The sequence below is a fragment of the Salvelinus sp. IW2-2015 genome, linkage group LG20 (assembly GCF_002910315.2).
Source record: "Salvelinus sp. IW2-2015 linkage group LG20, ASM291031v2, whole genome shotgun sequence".
In the NCBI taxonomy this organism is placed as follows: Eukaryota; Metazoa; Chordata; class Actinopteri; order Salmoniformes; family Salmonidae; genus Salvelinus; species Salvelinus sp. IW2-2015.
The window spans coordinates 76,074,273-76,094,828 of record NC_036860.1 but is presented as its reverse complement, the minus strand read 5'-3'; the positions used below and the strand labels follow the sequence as shown (position 1 = coordinate 76,094,828).

Below are 20,556 nucleotides of genomic sequence, written 5' to 3'. Positions count from 1 at the left end.
CATATGTGGAAAAAGGAGCAAAGTTGTTAGAACGTCTTAGTTCAATTTCCTGCTCGCCTTCCTTGGGGCTTAAATGAACCTCAGAGCATTGGTGATATACTCTCAGGTATTCCTTAATAGGTTGTCATGTTATTGATTGCTGATTAGGACACAGAGATTGTGCTTGGAATACACATTAATAGCCAGTTTCCCATTTGAGTTTCACTCTCTTGTATTCGTGGCATGCTGTATTGTAAGGTACAGAAAGCCAGGGCCCCTGGCCTTGTTAAAATTGAAGTTGTCAGGAAGTTTGATATAACACAAATGTAATATTAAGCTATTAAACCTAAAACATATTAGCTYGAAAATATACGAGAAACCAAATATTTTTTGCTCAATTTTCAAGACCCCCATTTCCTCCATCTTTTTTACACTACATTTGTTACTTTCCCAACGAAATGAAGGAAATCATATTCCAGTGGGTTCACAGATTGATTTTATCGCTGTGGATCCTGGCCAAGCACACTGATTCCTTTTCCACAATGGCTTTGTTGAATTTCCAAATACAATTTTATCGGAAATGTCACCAATTGACACGGCTATATAAATGGTGGCCAATTGTAAATGTCTATGTGTCCCAGCCATCCGAGTCATCTTATCTGTCATGCCAGCTGTGTTGGCGGTGCTAGCCACCCATTAGCCTATCTTGTGTATGAGGTGTCGTTTATCGCCGAGAGGCTGGAATCTGTGGGCTGCTGATACTGCCAATAAACATATYAGTCATCATTACCCTGGACTGGCTGGGTGGATTTACAGGGAGATGGGCTGTTAACRGTGCTRCGRCTCACAAGGCCATGTTAGCCTAGACATTATGCCCTGTTTACTTAAGCTCTGGTCTAACTGTAAAATATCCATCCAAAGAAATAAAGGAACAGGGGGAAATAACAAAATGAAAGGAACTCTTGAATTCCTGCATAACAAGCATGGGGTTTTGGTGCGATAGAGTACTTGTCAGCGACTACTCCTATTGATGGGGCCAGTGTTGTTACTAGCTGGGCTTTGGTTGGGCTGACTTGTGTGGTCTGTCTGAGGACATTTCTCTTAGTACTGAGGCAAGTCATACTTATGCAGGGGGCGATAGGAGAGCGGCTCTGCTGGTAGCCCTTGGCACAGCGGTTGCAGGTGATGCCGGTCACGCCGTCCTTGCAGGGACACTGGCCAGTGGTTTGGTTGCAGGTCTTGCCGGCTGCGCCAACTGGATGACAATCACACGCTGTCAGGAGGAAAGAGCAGAAGAAAACAGAGATGAGATGAATGACATCAACAAATGTAGATGAAATCTGTTGGTCTTCACTATATTGGTTTAAAACCAATTAGGCATAAGGCATCCTTTTCAATTCCTGCCTCTCTCGTTCCTCACATGTTGACTCTGAACTTCAAAGTAAGCTTTGAACAAGCTTAAAGTGACTCACAGGCCACCACAGATGGGGACTGGGACTCAAACAATTCAATACTCCTTTTTCCTTAATGATTTAGGCCTTGCCATCAGGCATGAGTATTGAGAAACAGTATATTACATTATCAAATAATATCACATTTAGAATTCACTGCACAGTTCCTCTGCCTGTCTGTTAGCACTTTGAGACTGTGTGTGTGTGTGTGGTGTGTGTGTGTGTGTGTGTGTGTGTGTTGTGTGTGTGTGTGTGTGTGTGTGTGTGTGTGTGTGTGTGTGTGTGTGTTGTGTGTGTGTGTGTGTGTGTGTGTGTGTGTGTGTGTGTGTGTGTGTGTGTGTGTTTGTGTGTCGTGTGTGTGTGTGTGTGTTCGTGTGTGTGTGGTGTGAGGTGTGTGTGTGTGAGCCGTGTGTGTGTGTGAGCGCGTGTGTGTAGCGTGTGTGTGAGCCGTGTGTTTGAGCCGTATGTGACCTGTCTTTGTGTTCTCTCTGTGGAGCGCTGTGGATCCACGGCGGGCAGAGCAGAGCCTGTGCACCTCTCAGATTGAGTTTACAATCTAAAGCTTTTTGGCAAAGAGCTCCTCGCAAATATATCCTGAATAATGTTCCCCATTAATGGGTGAGTGGAACACACTTCAAAGCCGTCTGTTTAAGTTGTTAGTCGGGAGGATCGCACATTAAATGTGAGAATTTAGTTTTGTGCATGTGCTCTGCCAAACATTTACCATAAAGCCTGTGTTTGAAGTGGAAGCCCAGCTCTCTCCATTAGAGTTGTATGTGTTTTATGTAGCTGAAGAGTCATTTGAAAATAGCTTTAAGTGGTCCAACAGAGGCTGAAGTTGGGTGTTATTAGCTGGGATTCAATGGGTTTCATGAATATTAGAAGTCACTTGTTAAATAAAAAAACWAAAACTTTTCTGTCCTCTTTCTACTCAATTTGCAGTATAAGTACATTTTGTCAAGTTTGTTTGACACATTTTATTGAGGTATAATAAAATCAGCATACAATAATCCTGCCAAAAAAACAAAAAATGAATGAAAAGTTGTTTCTAATCAAATCCTCCATCTTTACCAGCCAGAATGTTATTGTGGTTCTTACGTCAGGAATACAATAAATATGCCCATTAATTTAGAAACAGGATTCTAAACTGTACGGTACATGGACTGAAACTGTAGGCTTGCTCTTGCTTTCTGTTGATTTCATGGGCATTATCTTCTAAAGCATTTCCAAATTACTTTTTAATGCAGGGTGGGACCAAAACAAAAAACATGAGGTCACTCTTGTCCCTCCCGATGGCATGTGGGTAACATCCATGTGTATTCTAAAGATGTGTGTCTATTTCTTAAGGGGTTATAAGGGATTGTATTTGAAAGCCACATTAAAATAACTGTTGTTTTTGTATTAYTTTATATTAGTTCTAGAGATGCCACTAACCACACATCACAATAGAGATGCACCACTGCGTCTCCACTCAATCCATCTGCCACCATCTAGTCCTCTTCCTCTGAGCTCAAACCACTGCATTGTGCTCTTAATGTTCTGAGTCCTACACTGGGAAACAACTGGAAACATTCATTAATTTCCCTGTGCGTGTATGTAGCTGCCTGCGGTGTGGAGGTAAAGAGTTGCTGAGAGTTTGAGGGGGAGTGTAATTCAGTGGACTGTGTGGCTGCTCCACTGCTGTGGGCTCCCTGGGCCTGGTGAAAGGCTTATACGGCGGAGCGGATGAGAGGACTGGGAATAAAACAAACCGTTAGAGCTGGGGGCCGCCGGGGGCCGCGCTGTGCTCCGAGAGCCGTGTTTACACTGCGCTTGATGAGGGATGAAGTCGTTAATCTGGGAAATAAAACATGAGGCATTCCACAACGCTGGTGTTTCGGCCTTTATGGCGGAGGGGTCTATTTTGTAATCTCCACCTTTCAGAGAGTGGTGATCCTCCATTTTGGGGGTTCAGGTTGAAGAATGAAAGCAGACTTCCTCCTGGCTGTGTTGGCACAGCATTGTGTTTCTTGTCCAAAAACAGCAGAGTGAGATGGTTGGCTGAGTTGAACAATAAATACCATGGGCCCTAAYTGATGTCACAAAGCRCTGAGTTTGTCACCTGAGGAGAGCGCAGCAATCAGGCTGTTTGGGTTTGATCCCAGAGTATGGAGCAGAGTAAATGTTGGGGCAGAGCTGGAAGCCTTCAGGTTACTGATACAGCCCTCTAGAAAGCCTAAGACAGGTTGCTGTATGTGGTTAGCTCATTAGGGAAGGAGAGAACCTCTGTAACACTAACCTGCCCATAGCTTCATCCTCTGCCCGCCCCTGACTGCATCCCAAATATAGACTGTAAAAATGTTTGGGCTGGCAGCGTGCAGTGAAACAATGATGCTCCCAACCATTAGTCACTTTCGAGAAGTGCAAAAGATCCATGAAATGTGTTAAGAACAACAGCACAACATGAACTACATTTGCCCTGAACTCCACTAAGGTGTGAACTCTGACAGCCACCACTGTGAAACGACCCCAAAACACTCTGGGTAAGTGGCTGAGTTTTATACATGATGGTGGACTGTGTTGATACTTTCACTCCGTGAGACTTGGAATAGTCAGTATGAGTTAAGAGTGAAGGTCCCTTGTGGTCTGCAGTAGGAAATGTAATATGTTGCAGTTCCTGTGACTAATTGGTGGTGGACCAGGCTGAAGGGCACTGGAGAATAGGTACTCCGAGAACCCGCTCTGAGCCAAWAGGAATGCAGCCAAGGCTGTGGTTGGAGACCACAATATGCGGGTCTGCACAGAGTCACTCACTTGTCACTGAAGCGCAAGCTGGGTCCCAGTGTAATACAGCACATTGAGATGTTGTAATCGGACCGGAAAACAAACGACTTGAAACAATATTCTGTCTTTCATACAAGGAGGATATTACACTCTTAGAAAAAAAGGTGCTACTGTATCTAGAACATGAAAYGATTTTTYGGCTGTCCCCATAGGAGAACCCTTTCAAGAACGCTTTTTGGTTCCAGGTAGAACCCTTTCCACAGAGGGTTCTACCTGTAACCAGAAAGGGTTGTCCTATCGGGACAGCCGAATAACTCTTTTTTTCTAAGAGTGTAGGATATAATATATATATATATAATATTGTTGTATTATAACTCTTTGGAAAGAGTAGAAGCCATCCAGTTCAGGGTAATGTGTGATGTTGGTGGATCTGATGCTKAGGTGAAATGGTTGGCTTGTTCAGGGTAATGTGTGATGTTGGTGGATCTGATGCTGAGGTGAAATGGTTGGCTTGTTCAGGGTAATGTGTGATGTTGGTGGATCTGATGCTGAGGTGAAATGGTTGGCTTGTTCAGGGTAATGTGTGATGTTGGTGGATCTGATGCTGAGGTGAAATGGTTGGCTTAAAGAGACTGTTTGAATCAACTCCTGCACTCCTGAATTCCATGGCAGACCTCACTTCTATTGTTAGCCACTCATCTTTTTTCCCCAGAGAAATCCTCTGAGTTCTCCACCTCCCCCGTTACAATTCACAGAAATGTAGGGCGATTCATCATAGCTCTCCAAGTTAAGCAAATAAAGGCTAATAAAATGTGGTCACTAGGGACCGAGTGTTGGGATCCTCCCCTGCTTTAGTGATAAAGGTACTCCAACTACATTGTTTCATAGGCTCTGTCCACAGAAATGCTGTTATTACTGTAACCTGTAACCTCTATTTGAGAGAGAGAACGTATGACTTGGACAAGGAACAGAGGTAGAAGTTAAAGCATTTGAGGTAAATGCGCAAAATATGCTTTTTATTAATCCAATCACTCAAACCTGCCTCAGCTTGTGCTGGTGTTTGTGTGATTGCATGTGTGTCTGTGTGTGCGTGCACGTGTGTGTGTGCATGTGTGTGTGGACGCGTGTGTGTGCGCGTGTAAGTGTGTGTGAGTGACAGGTGCTTGTTTGCTCAGTGCCTCAGAGCCTGGCTTCTCTCCCCACGGTGCAGGGAGACAGAGGGAGTGAAGCTTTTCTCTCCTCACACACTAATCCTGAACAGCATGGACTCAAACCTGACTTATGTGCTCACACCTGTGAGTGTGTGTGTGKGGGGATGGGGAATGATAGCAAGATCTGTTTCCACTCAACTGTACAGCGGATCAGCTCACACATCACTCAGTTTGTTTTGCTTGTGTTGTCATGGAAATCCCAATAGACTCCAAATAGCAGAGTCACACAGGTCAGCAACACTCACACTGGCACAGGTGGGAGCTTTGTCTTTACAACTATCTTTCACCTGTCTCACATAATAATAAATAGTAGTGAAGTAGTGGAAAGTTACACGCAATAAAGTTATCAAAAGATTGTTGGAAGACTTGTTTCGTGCTGGTAATTTGTTGAATTTCTAGATATCATGGTAGAACAATTCAACTTGTTTTCCAACAACATACGTCAAGAAAGTCCAAAACTGAAGCAGAATATCAACTAGCGTGAGGTTTGGGTGTCATGCCATTTTGAGCAGCCCACCCAGCAGACGCCCAGCCCAGGTACTGTACCTTTGCAGGCCCTCCTGTGGGAGATGGCCTTGGACATGTCCCGGAAGAAGCCCTCCTTGCAGTAGTGGCAGTGGCGTCCGGCCGTGTTGTGGCGGCAGTTGAGACAGACTCCGCCGCTCCTCCGCCCAGACAGCTTGTACAGCTCCATGTTGAAACGACAGCGCCGGGCGTGCAGGTTACAGTGGCAGGCTGCAGAAAGATAGAGAGAGGGGGAGAGAAAGAGAGGCAAGGGGGAGAATAACACAGAGGTCAGTGSGTTCGCATGCTTTTTACACAGGTGTTGAGTACACTTAATGAAGACTTTGGCCTCCTGAACCTCAACAATCTACACAAAAAAACTCCCACAATGCAACCTTGTAGTTCAGCTAGTCTAGTGCGTCATAAGCTGGAACTGAAAACTGATAAACTCAGCAATTTCATTCACATGTACAGTATATCACGGTAGGGTGTTGACCACGTTACTTTCCAATTTACAAAAGTCTAGTGGAGGGGAACCAAATAACAGCTAGTGAACTGTAGTGTATGGAGACCCTGAGAAAGTTACTGTTACTTTAATGACATCAGTGGGTCAAAGTCCTCTGGTCAGACATGTCATTTGGAGACAATGAGTTATGAAAACAGATGGATTGGCCAGGCTGTGAGCGATCCAGTTTCTAAGAGTAAAATGGTGTGGTCCGACTCCACGCTCTCCTTTCCCCTCCACCTGCTTATAGATTTGACCTCTGACCCATAGTGATGTCAGGAGAGAGATTTCCTGTCCCACAGATCTCGCAGCCTTTACTAACTCTCTTAGTTGTTTTATTGTCATAATATTATGAGGGATAACTTCCCAATTAAATCAGGTGAGTCATTCATCAGTTCATCAGTTCTCCCTGTGTGTTAGAGCCAGGGTGGACATTACACCTCTGCTCTAGTGATATTCTCTTCCAAAGCACTGTGAAAGAACTTCAATGTTTTGGCTTGCATTTGAGCTTTTCTGTTTTAGTCTCATCCAGGCACGTACTGCTGTGATAGGGCTGGAGGAGGAGAAGCCCACATGGTTTCTTATTTGTGGATAATCTCTCCATCAGTGCACCCTGCCTTAAGGTTATAGCCACAAGATCTGAGCGATAAGGGCACATATGCTACACGTTCATCAGCGCTCCCAATCACGTACCAACCAACTCACACCTGCCATTGGGGACCAGGGTTGCCAGGTGGGTGGGATTCAGAGCCGCTTCCTCTAAATTGGGGCTTAAACGCACACAGTCACACACAAACCGAGGTGTTTGGCAGCTGTCATGGGCTTATCGCACCTCAAACCCCAGGGCYGATCAGCACACTCAGAGCACACCAGACCCCCGGAGCTTTGAAGCGTGCTCCCTCCCTCCTTCTCTATCCCCCCTCCCTTCCCTCTCTTTCCCCCTTGCTCTTTACCGCCTTCTTATCCCAGATGTTATCTCCACTTTGGGTGGACGTGTGAGTACAAATGTAATGGGATTTTTTATGAATGGGAAATGGAATGGAATGCTCTTAGTTTTCTAACCAGAGGAAAACATCCTACAGATAAATGCCCAAATAAAGGAAACACCAACATAAAGTGTCAATGAGCCGCCAGAACAGATAGATATTCTACAAGTGTCTGGAACTCTATTGGAGGGATGCTACACTATTCTTCCACCAGAAATTCCATCCTTTGGTGTTTTGTTGACGGTGGTAGAAAACGCATCTCAGGCGCCGCTCCAGAATCGCCCATAAGTGTTCAATTGGGTTGAGATCTGGTGACTGAGACACACAAACACACACACASACACCCTTTAAACCCCCTATGCTCCTTTGAGACCCCTCTTTTAAAGTCGCTGAGCTTTCTTCTTCTAGCCATGGTAACCAAAATAATGGGTAAGTGGCATTTTAAACATGAGCATGAGACGTTATGCATGAGACGTTAATTGCTTCATTAACTCAGGAACCACACCTGTGTGGAAGCACCTGCTTTCAATATACTTTGTATCCCTCATTTACTCAAGTGTTTCCTTTATTTTGGCAGTTACCTGTATGCTGGTACTGTAACCTTAATCTTCCTATTGAGCCAGATGAAAGTTGAGAGATAAGAAATACCAGGTAAGTATCTGGGCACATGCATTCTGCATGTAATATAGGCCAAATCTCCTATTACTTAGACAAGCAGCACGTCTTTGTGCGGTCTGTGTGTGACCCACTGTGTGTGGTGTCGTTGTGGTGTCTATGTGTGTGAGAGAATGTCTGCATCATGTGATTAATAAGCGTTATCTCCTTGGCTTTCCCCAGCCTCTCCTAATGAGCGCTGTGCTATCTCATACACACTTCCCTGGCCAGCTCTCCAATCACTCCGCTAATTGTCCCTCAGTGCCAAGGCCTCAAGTACTGATAAGCTATATTTAGACCAGCAGGCCCAAAATATCCCTCACAGCATCTATCACACACACTGTTGTGTTTACAACTGGGAAGCCTGACAGCAAAACAACAAGAAACAAACAAAATCTCCCTAGTTTTCAATATGTGTTCAATAAGAACGTACATTTTGTCCAACTACGGGAGGAAATGTGATTTCTGTAGTTTCACATCGATAATAGAGGTCGTAACAGTGGCTACATACCTGGCAGTGTAGCCTACACGTAGGGCCTTTTTGTTGTTATTTGAAGCACTGTAGAACATACTTAGAGGTACACCATTTCAATCTATTTATTTTCAAGTGTTGTAATACTGCATAGTGAGACGCTGACATGATGAATCATCCCACAGCTTGCTGTAGGTGGATTAATATTCTGTGTTCTGTGAGAGAATCTCAAGGCCATACATGCCCTGTATTGATAGCAGGTTCTGGATTGTTGCAGGGACTCAGCACCTCCCTGCCACAGACACACATAACCTACCTGTCACCAGGTGTCTGATGTTAACCAAACACTCTGTGTACACGGCTGCCTGTGTTCCTAGGCTGCAGACAGAGGAGTTGTGTGATTTGTATTGAGAGGAATTCTGCGCTTGTTCAAGGATGAAGAGGAAAGGAATTCCAGTGAATTATTGTTTATCCGGGATCAATTAGTCCCTCAGTCAGTGAAGGCCCATAATGATAGTGGCCCATATTATGAGAGGATGATGTGTGCCAAGCCAAACAAGCCTCTCATCCTCACCCTGTCAGTGATCTGAGGAAAATACAACATCAGTGCCCTGAGCAGATTCATATGCTTGTCACATTCTCTCCGAGGTATCCAAATCAAATCAAACTTTATTTGTCACATGCGCCGAAAACAACAAGTGTAGACCTTACCGTGAAATGCTTACTTACAAGCCCTTAACCAACAGTGCAGTTCAAGAAAGAGTTAAGAAAATATTTACTAAATAATCTAAAGTAAAAAATTWGAAAAAGTAACACAATAAAATAACAACAACGAGGCTATATACAGGGGGTATCGGTACCGAGTCAGTGTGCGGGGGTACAGGTTAGTTGAAGTAATTTGTACATGTAGGTAGGGGTGAAGTGACTATGCATAGATAATAAACAGCGAGTAGCAGCAGTGTACAAAACAAATGGGGGGGGGGGGGGKCATTGTAAATAGTCCAGAAGCCATTTGATCAATTGTTCAGCAGTYTTATGACTTGGGTGTAGAAGCTATTAAGGAGTCTTTTGGTCCTAGACTTGGTGCTCCGGTACCACTTGCCGTGTGGTAGCAGAGAAAACAGTCTATGACTTGGGTGACTGCAGTCTATGATAATTAATGTGGGCTTTCCTCTGACACCGCCTATTATACAGATCCTGGATGGCAGGAAGCTTGGCCCCAGTGATGTACTGAGCTGTATGTACTACCCTCTGTAGCTCCTTACGGTCAGATGCCGAGCAGTTGCCTTACCAGGCGGTGATGCAACCGGTCAGGATGCTCTCGATGGTGCAGCTGAAGAACTGTTTRAGGATCTGGGGACCCATGCCAAATYTTTTCAGTCTCCTACGGGGGAATAGGTTTTGTCGTGCCCTCTTCACCACTGTCTTGGTGTGTTTGGACCATGATAGTTTGTTGGTGATGTGGACACCAAGGAACTTGAAACTCTTGACCCGCTCCACTACAGTCCTATCGATGTTAATGGGGGACTGTTCGGCCCGCCTTTTCCTGTAGTCCACGATCAGCTCCTTTGTCTTGCTCACGTTGAGGGAGAGGTTGTTGTCCTGGCACCACACTGCCAGTTCTCTGACCTCCTCTCTATAGGCTGTCTCATCGTTGTCGGTGATCAGGCCTACCACTGTTGTGTCGTCAGCAAACTTAATGATGGTGTTGGAGTTGTGTTTGGCCATGCAGTCGTGGGTGAACAGGGAGTACAGGAGGGGACAAAGTACACACCCCTGAGGGGCCCCAGTGTTGAGGATCAGCGTGGCAGACGTGTTGTTGTCTATCCTTACCACCTGGGGGCGGCCTGTCAGGAAGTCGCTCTGGATAAGAGCGTCTGCTAAATGACTTAAATGTAAATGTAAATGTAAAGTCCAGGATCCAGTTGCAGAGGGAGGTGTTTAATCCCAGGGTCCTTAGCTTAGTGATGAGCTTTATGGGCACTATGGTCTTGAATGCTGAGCTGTAGTCAATGAACAGCATTCTCACATAGGTGTTCCTTTTGTCTAGGAATGCCGTATTTCCATGACAACACTTGATTTTAATAGGTTGATATTTCTGAGCGCTGGGTTTGGCTGTGCATCAGGTCTAACTGTGAGTGTCTACCACATTGGTTACTGTAAACCTCCCGGTGCGGTGGCTATGCATCAGGTCTAACTGTGAGTGTCTACCACATTGGTTACTGTAAACCACCCAGTGCAGTGGCTGTGCACCAGGTCGAATTGTGAGAAACTACCACATTGGTTACTGTAAACCTCCAGGGGGTGGCTAAGCGTCAGGTCGAATTGTGAGAAACTACCACATTGGTTACTGTAAACCTCCCGGTGCGGTGGCTGTGCATCAGGTCGAATTATGAGAGACTCCCACATTGGTTACTGTAAACCTCCCGGTGTGGTGGCTGGGCATCAGGTCTAACTGTGAGAAACTACCACATTGGTTACTGTAAACCTCCCGGTGCGGTGGCTGGACATCAGGTCTAACTGTGAGAGACTCCCACATTGGTTACTGTAAACCTCCCGGTGCGGTGGCTGGGCAYCAGGTCTAACTGTGAGAGACTACAGACTCAGAGATTGAAGTCTTGTTTATTGAAGTCTTGTTTGGCCACRCCCTCAGGAACCTAGTGATTTCCCAATTAGAATAGGTGTATACTTTGCACATGTTTATAGGACATTTTATGAGCTATGCAGTTTGTTAAACAGCATTTGTTTCAATGTGCTGGTAAAACAAATCCTGGCATCATGTGAAGTTAACGGTTTTAGTTGAAATGAGAGAAAAATAAACTTGTGACATTTCATTCAAAGTGCTTGTTACAGAGCCTACATGATGCCTGCATAATACTTGCATAACACATGCGTGGTGTGTGGGTGAAGCTTCAGAAAATGAGTCACAATTATTCATTAACATTCATAAAGCACTTATGAAATCAAAGTGTTCCCACTCATTCCCCCATAAATATCCAAATCGCAATGTAATATATGAAGTCATAGTTAAGTCAAGTAACTATTTAACTTAATCAATAAAAATGACAAGTGACTAATAGCATGCCTGACTTATGAAAGCATAATGAATCAATCGTTATGTTTTATTAAGGATGAGAACCTATGGTGTTACAGTATATCGGCATCAATGTGAGGGACATGAAAGTCAATATTTGGCTCATTAAGAATTATAGCAAAAGCTTTAAGTGGATGATACAATATGTTGCCATCACAACCGACTGAAAATCACTCCTACATTACTCTTATRAAGTTCTAATACATCATTGTCATAAATATCTGGTTTAATAGAGAAACGCATATATTATACATTTTGGTGCCAAAAACATGCAAAAATCAGCAGACATGCCTCGAAACAYTAYYGRTAATWTGCCTCCATTTCTTTGGGCCAAGGGATTTGTCACAGAAYTAAGATCCAACTGTGCATTTGGTCTGTTGATACATACTGCATGACTTTAATGATACAAACGCCCCTGAACGTCTTCTGTGGGGCACTCCCGTTAGATCAGTCACCCTTAAGCTCTTAGCTTCATGCCCCAGACATACTCAACATTTTCCGACAATAAATATTTCGATTGCACATTKCTGGAGCAGCTGCTATTTTGATGAGGGAGAAAAAACAACAAAGGCCTTTTGGAATGAGCTATCCAGATGATGAATCATTTTACGAGTTTCCGGAATGCTTTTGATGACTTGAGCTGGGGTGAAAAGACAGAAACAGTAAAAAAAAAGTGAAACGTCTCATATTGGGTGGACTGATTCAGCCAACGGCCCTGCTGTTCTTCCATAGCAACCTGTCACCTCGGTGTAATGCTAACGAATAAATAAACACGCGAGAGTGCAGATAAAGAGCGTATAAAGACTTTGATCCGTCTGAGCAGAGCTGACAGGTTGAGACAGACAACTGGTTGAACACGAGGACTTTTAGCATGTGTGATTTGTTTTTATTGAGACACACAGAGGAGGTTTTAACAGGATACAGTGATGAACGGCCCTGGGGCTGGGGTTCATCTGCAGTGGAAGCAGCACCTGTYTCAGTTCCTTCCTCAGCTATAGAAACTCAATGGAAACTCTGACCTTTCTACACTGGAAGGTCCTACATCTGCATTATCCCCCTTAGTGGCCCCTCACACCATACCACTGACACTGGGCATTCAGTAGCTCTCTCTTTAGAAGGAATGCACACAGGCATTGATGGAAATATTGCTCATCCATGAAGAACATGGAAGAACTGGACAAGAGGGTCTGCCACAGTGACAGTTAATGGACAGTTGCTGGAAATACTGCATATTGACCAACACAGTTATTTTTCACACTTTGACATGGTTGGCTTAAAGGGTAGAGATGATGGAAGCAGATGAGCCCAGGTGGCCTGATTTTACCACAGAGATGTTATCAAACTAAAGTCATTAGGACGGCCAATTAGTGGCAACATGTCTAATCCCCGGGGGGGCTATGGCTTGTGCTTGGTTACCATGACAGCACTGAGTGAGACATGATGATCAATCACTCAGCTCACCTTTAACCTTTAAAGACCTGCCAAACCACACAAGAGTGCACGTTGTGCCCTGAGATGGAAAATGAAAGAGATAAGCCAGGCTAATGAAATGTATTTCTGTGTTATGAAATGGTGTTTGATTCTGATGCTTTTCCATTCAACCCAAGGACCCAAGCATCCTCTTATGTCAAAGGCCAATGCATGGGTCAATACGCTTAGCCCATTTTAGTCTTCAGAAAGGTAAATGCTGATTTTATCAGTAACTGCTTGCCTTATACCAAGTCAGAGTGTAAGCTTATAGGGAAAACTCCCAAGGATAACCCTCCAGCTTTAAACTATCACTCTTACCAAGAGAATACAACAGGAAGAATGTTACAGACCTGCTACTGAAGGTAGACGTAAACTTCAGGAGCCGCTACATGGTCATGAAAATAATCAGACTGCCTAAACTCTGAGGTATAGCACAACACAAATGTTTAATGTTTCTAACACCATGACAGACCCTGACTATGACAGTGTACCATAATGAGAACGTGCACTCTAAATGACTGTACATTGTGTTTTACTGAAAGTCTGAAAAACACTTGTCCTATGTGTCCTAGCTCAAGTGGCCCCAATTTCTATGTTCCAGAAAACTCCTTTATAAAGGCCCTTTGCCTTGTAAATTTCTAATGTTCCAGAAAAACTCCTTTTATAAAGGCCTTTGACCTGGTAATTTCTATGTTCCAGAAAACTCCTTTATAAAGGCCCTTTGACCTGGTAATTTCTATGTTCCAGAAAACTCCTTTATAAAGGCCCTTTGACCTGGTAATTTCTATGTTCCAGAAAACTCCTTTATAAAGGCCCTTTGGCCTGGTAATTTCTATGTTCCAGAAAACTCCTTTTATAAAGGCCCTTTGGACCTGGTAATTTCTATGTTCCAGAAAACTCTTTATAAAGGCCCTTGACCTGGTAATTTCTATGTTCCAGAAAACTCCTTTATAAAGGGCCCTTTGGCCTGGTAATTTCTATGTTCCAAGAAAACTCCTCTTATAAAGGCCCTTTGGACCTGGTAATTTCTATGTTCCAGAAAACTCCTTATAAAAGGCCCATCTTGGCCTATGTATTCTATGTTTCCAGAAACTCCTCTTATAAGAGGGCCCTTTAACCTCTGACGTAATTTCTATGTTCCAGAAAACTCCTTTATAAAGGCCCTTTGACCTGGTAATTTCTATGTTCCAGAAAACTCCTTTATAAAGGCCCTTTGACCTGGCAGCAAAATGGCAGAAGTGAAGTATGTTGAGCAGCACTGTGTGCCTGAGGACTAATAGGATCTCCTTTACGCCACCAACGCCTGTGGCCGTGTTTAGCAACAACAAAGCCTCCCTAATGGGCTCCCATTTCCCACTACTAACGCAGGTTTAATAGCAGTGCCTTTATAAAGGAGGGTCTGGCAGTGTTCGCTCCCTGCTCCCCATCTCAGTGGGACAGCCTTCCGCTCTCTCCCTGTGGGCTCTCTCTCACACAGAGGCAGTCTGGGAAGGCATCTCCCCTCCGCCTCGCTACGCAGTGATGCAATGGGGAGCGCTCTCTTTTTACGAGCGCAGCTCTGTGATCTCTGGCGGAGATCAATTAGCTGAGCAATCAGGCCTCCCCTGCTTTTGTGTGAGTAACTCCTCGTAAAACAGAGCGGTTGCCTGGCGACCGGGCACGTGGCGTCTCAACAAAAACAGCCACCCAATGTCAGGCCAAGCCATGCTCTAAGAACGAAGGCAGAATTAAACCGTGGTTCTCCTGTTCTGAGCATAACATTAGCTAATCTAATGTAACATTAGCGAATGCTAATGTATCCAGTTTGATGGGTGGTGACTGGTGCCAGTGTCAAAACCAGTTGTTAATTGGCCTAAACGATGCCAGTCTACTGCACACAAGATGTCATAACCATGGAGACATGGGGTTGGATCCATGTTGTCTGAGAGTTCATTGGAAGCCTCTCAAAAACCACTGTTGATCACAATGACAATGTTTGTGTTAGCCATCTTTCCCAAGTACTCCTTTGCGCGTGTTATCAGTTAAAAAGGCATAGCTACAGTATGGTATGCTGCCTTGTCCTTTTAGAATAGCTCAAGTGGAACCACACATCACCTACACATGAACCCACAGAGACTGCTCTGTATCACAACCCTTAACCACAAGAAAAAAGACCTGACACTATGGAACAGCACAATTGTATAATTGTGCAATCAGTAATAGCCAGAGAGCTCTGCTCCCTCCCCTCAACAACTAGTTGTGGTGCCAATGATAATACACCATGTCTTGTGAATAATAATATATAATGAGCAACATATCTCAGTCCATTTATCCTGCCTGCACAGGGCTGGGAACAGGACGAGAGCAGGCAGGAGAACAGCTCAGTGGAAATGAACTCACTATCAAACAGAGCCCAATCAAACTACTACTCTCCCAATCCACAGACCTGTTCTCATGGCCTCTGGTCTGAATGAGTCACGCTCTATTTAAGCTCTCCAGGTCCCCACAGTCAGGAGTCCTCATCACCTCCGGGGAGATACTTATGAATGATAAAGGTCGCTAAGACTTAGCGTGTGGATTAGATGTTAGCGGCCGCACTAAGGGTAATTGTGACTTATGTGAACTCCGCTGCTGCCTGGGCGGTCAATGTGGGAAAACATTGGACTATAACATTTCCAATTAAAGTATCAGGCTGACGTGCTAGTGGCAGAGCATCCTGTGGTGTCATGAGCTGCTGGGTGGTGGGAGAAAATAAACAAGTGTATATGGGGGGGATGTCGGTTTGACGGGTCGTCTGGGGAGCATTTCCTCTTTAGCCTATGTACTGTACAGCACCGGTGAGGAAACACGCCAGCATGAAATATTCCTCAGTGCTGGCGCAGTGGTCTAAGGCACTGCATCTCAGTGCTAGAGGTGTCACTGCAGGCCCTGGTTCGATTCCAGGCTGAATCGCAACCGGCCGTGATTGGGAGTCCCATAGGGCGGTGCACAATTGGCCCAGCATCGTCCGGGTTAGGGTTTGGCCGGGATAGGCCGTCATTGTAAATAAGAATTTGTTCTTAACTGACTTGCCTAGTTAAATAAAAACAAAATATAGGTGATGTAATCATCTTATGAACAACTTCTTAATTTCTGGTTTATTTGTCTATATTTTGTCTGCGTAGGTGTTTATTTTCATAACTGTACTGTACAGTTATGAAAATCCAGTGTGTAAGTAAAGAAACCAACTGACAGGGAGGCTGTTCCTTTCCTTCCCCAGGTTTATTTCTTTGAGTTTATGAGAGAGGTGATGTAAAATCCTTTGCTTACTAAGCTCAATAAGCAAAGTTTACACTCTTCCTTAACTTTCACAATGGTCAGTTGATGAGAGGTACGGCTCAAGTTCTTCTTGATTTACTCTAAATGTGTATAGCAACATCCACTACACCAGCCCCAACGCAGCACAAACAGTGTGTAAGTATATATATATATATATACAGTGGGGAGAACAAGTATTTGATACACTGCCGATTTTGCAGGTTTTACTACTTACAACGCATGTAGAGGTCTGTCATTTTTATCATAGGTACACTTCAACTGTGAGAGACGGAATCTAAAACAAAAATCCTGAAAATCACATTGTATGATTTTTAAGTAATTCATTTGCATTTTATTGCATGACATAAGTATTTGATACATCAGAAAAGCAGAACTTAATATTTGGTACAGAAACCTTTGTTTGCAATTACAGAGATCATACGTTTCCTGTAGTTCTTGACCAGGTTTGCACACACTGCAGCAGGGATTTTGGCCCACTCCTCCCTCCAGACCTTCTCCAGATCCTTCAGGTTTCGGGGCTGTCGCTGGGCAATACGGACTTTCAGCTCCCTCCAAAGATTTTCTATTGGGTTCAGGTCTGGAGACTGGCTAGGCCACTCCAGGACCTTGAGATGCTTCTTACGGAGCCACTCCTTAGTTGCCCTGGCTGTGTGTTTCGGGTCGTTGTCATGCTGGAAGATCCAGCCACGACCCATCTTCAATGCTCTTACTGAGGGAAGGAGGTTGTTGGCCAAGATCTCGCGATACATGGCCCCATCCATCCTCCCCTCAATACGGTGCAGTCGTCCTGTCCCCTTTGCAGAAAAGCATCCCCAAAGAATGATGTTTCCACCTCCATGCTTCACGGTTGGGATGGTATTCTTGGGGTTGTACTCATCCTTCTTCTTCCTCCAAACACGGCGAGTGGAGTTTAGACCAAAAAGCTCTATTTTTGTCTCATCAGACCACATGACCTTCTCCCATTCCTCCTCTGGATCATCCAGATGGTCATTGGCAAACTTCAGACGGGCCTGGACATGCGCTGGCTTGAGCAGGGGGACCTTGCGTGCGCTGCAGGATTTTAATCCATGATGGCGTAGTGTGTTACTAATGGTTTTCTTTGAGACCGTGGTCCCAGCTCTCTTCAGGTCATTGACCAGGTCCTGCCGTGTAGTTCTGGGCTGATCCCTCACCTTCCTCATGATCATTGATGCCCAAAGAGGTGAGATCTTGCATGGAGCCCCAGACCAAGGGTGATTGACCGGCATCTTGAACTTCTTCCATTTTCTAATAATTGCGCCAACAGTTGTTGCCTTCTCACCAAGCTGCTTGCCTATTGTCCTGTAGCCCATCCCAGCCTTGTGCAGGTCTACAATTTTATCCCTGATGTCCTTACACAGCTCTCTGGTCTTGGCCATTGTGGAGAGGTTGGAGTCTGTTTGATTGAGTGTGTGGACAGGTGTCTTTTATACAGGTAACGAGTTCAAACAGGTGCAGTTAATACAGGTAATGAGTGGAGAACAGGAGGGCTTCTTAAAGAAAAACTAACAGGTCTGTGAGAGCCGGAATTCTTACTGGTTGGTAGGTGATCAAATACTTATGTCATGCAATAAAATGCAAATTAATTACTTAAAAATCATACAATGTGATTTTCTGGATTTTTGTTTTAGATTCCGTCTCTCACAGTTGAAGTGTACCTATGATAAGAATTACAGACCTCTACATGCTTTGTAAGTAGGAAAACCTGCAAAATCGGCAGTGTATCAAATACTTGTTCTCCCCACTGTATATGGTCACAAGTCAGTCACATAATTTACATAATTTATTATTACTGGGCCTCCCGGGTGGCGCAGTGGTCCAGGGCACTGCATCGCAGCGCTAGCTGTGCCACCAGAGACTCTGGGTTCGCGCCCAGGCTCTGTCGCAGCCGGCCGCGACCGGGAGGTTCGTGGGGCGACGCACAATTGGCCTAGCGTCGTCCGGGTTAGGGAGGGTTTGGCCGGTAGGGATATCCTTGTCTCATCGCGCACCAGCGACTCCTGTGGTGGGCCGGGCGCAGTGCACGCTAACCAAGGTCGCCAGGTGCACGGCGTTTCCTTCGACACATTGGTGCGGCTGGCTTCTGGGTTCGATGCGCGCTGTGTTAAGAAGCAGTGCGGCTTGGTTGGGTTGTGTTTCGGAGGACGCATGGCTTTCGACATTCGTCTCTCCCGAGCCCGTACGGGAGTTGTAGCGATGAGACAAGATAGTAACTACTAACAATTGGWTACCATGAAATTGGGGAGAAAAAGGGGGTAAAATTCAAAAAATATAAAATAAATAAATAAATATATTTTTTGAGTCAAGATCATGAAATGATTAGTGCAATGCTGATGACACACAGGTTTTATACAGGCAGTTCAACAGATGTGCGGCATTATAGCTCATCCACTCCTCATCTCATCTCTGAGACTTTCCTTCTGAGATCCATGCGGTCATGGTCCAGGAAGCGACCCTCTCCTGGTGCAGATGTCATCATCCTTCATTGCCTTCCATTCCTCCCCCCAGGATTTCCCTGTCCTTGGTGGATGTTAACAAGCCTCCACGCTGCTTTATTGGAATGCAGCAGCTCCACAGTGGGGACCTTTCGTCAGGGTAATTTACTGGCCGTGAAAATAACTTCAGTTAGTGGTGAGGTGGGCATGACATAGAGGGGGGCAAAGAAGGTCCACAACAGCCAATGCAGATCAGGAGATGAATTAATTCTGCACATCCATGAACACAACATCTACACACAGCCTCTGTCATATCCTGGCTTAGGTCCCTATCACCTTTCTTCTTATTATTATTCCATGTCCTGAGGCTGGAGGTGTCAGCGATCAGAATGTAAACAGGCTCTGGTGTGGTCAAGTGTGTGGTCAGAGGGGAGTTTCTCATTCATTCAGTCTCCAGACCAGAGGAGATATACTGGAAAGTTTGCAGTGAACATCTCCTGCCCTGGGCACTCTGGGACTTGGGGGGCTGCGGTGCGGTGGGCTCCAGTCCAATCCTCCCCACAGCGCGGGGAGGATTTTTTTAGCGTTCTGCCACACGCGCCCTCCACACTGTCTCCCCCGTGGTGGAGAGCGAGCGAGCAGAAATCCGCTGTGCTGTAAATCATAAACGATGATCCATCGTAACCCTGACATGTTTATTGGGCTTTTCTCCCCTTCTCTCCATGGGCTCATTTATAACCACGCAAACTCCCGATGTTATAATCTCTCTCAAATATGTTTTATGTTTTCGAATGTGTCAGGCCAGCCATTTTATTTCTCAATAATCAGAGGATCATTAAAGGTCCTTATCCCAGTGGTGTTGGAGGCTTTCCTTTTAGTGGCTTGTTAAGCTTTCTCTATTAATCAAAACAGGTGGAAAGCTCATAATGTGAGATAAATGAGGAAATGTTTTAGCACTTTTCCCAGCTTGCCTCGGGAAAAGGGACTGAGCAGTTCCATTCTGGCAAGAGAAAAGAAAATGTTATGGAATAATTGTTAATGATTGTTTTCGTGGAAACACTGAGAAGTCATTGTGAGTTGTGTTATTTCATACTAATTTCACCAAAGTCCCAAAGTTTGTTCTGGTTGCTAGGTGGCTTTCAGGAGATGGAATTGGGCTGGAGAGGAAAAGGCAGGGTTCCTCCTTCTGCACGCCAACGTTTTGTKATCTTAGGGAACCCAATGAACCTACAGTAACTACKTCYTGAGCCAGATAGAAAATAMACCAATCTAACCTGTACGTTTGAACCGTCTGGTTCCAATCACTGTCAGATACAGTTTAATCCAATACATTTTACATAGACTTACATCACATTGATGTCTGTCATTTCTGTCACTTTCACTTAGGTCAGAATTATCAACTTGTCTCCAGATAAAATATCACAGAACTGTCTGACTTTTCACAATGACTTATTCAGATCAGACAGTTCCAATATGTGTTTCATTGTAACACTATGTGCTACAGGCTTGTTATGTTGATTTTTCTGTCAGTTGTGAGACCAAGACAAACTTAGCGTCATTGAAGAAACTGCTAGAATGAAACAATAAAATAAGCTTAAAAGTCAACCAGGGCTTGTTAATGATCTTTTGGGGGGTAATTTAAACTGGAATGCAGTGTGTATACGACATGTTAACTTTAAGGGTTTACTGTAATTTATGCAATTCCCTGAGATACGGA

General features: G+C 44.7%; 1 protein-coding gene across 1 annotated transcript in view; it reads right to left on the bottom strand.

The window, feature by feature from the left end:
• The window catches only part of LOC111980612 (netrin-1), a 43,347-nt gene that overhangs the window by 11,291 nt on the left and 11,500 nt on the right, over nucleotides 1–20,556 (bottom strand). Inside the window, exons 3-4 of the mRNA XM_024011435.3 lie at nucleotides 5,951–6,139; nucleotides 1,103–1,252 (exon numbers count right to left, since the gene is read on the bottom strand). Of these exons, the coding sequence (XP_023867203.1) occupies nucleotides 1,103–1,252; nucleotides 5,951–6,139 (339 nt within the window). The remainder of the gene's footprint in view (nucleotides 1–1,102; nucleotides 1,253–5,950; nucleotides 6,140–20,556) is intronic.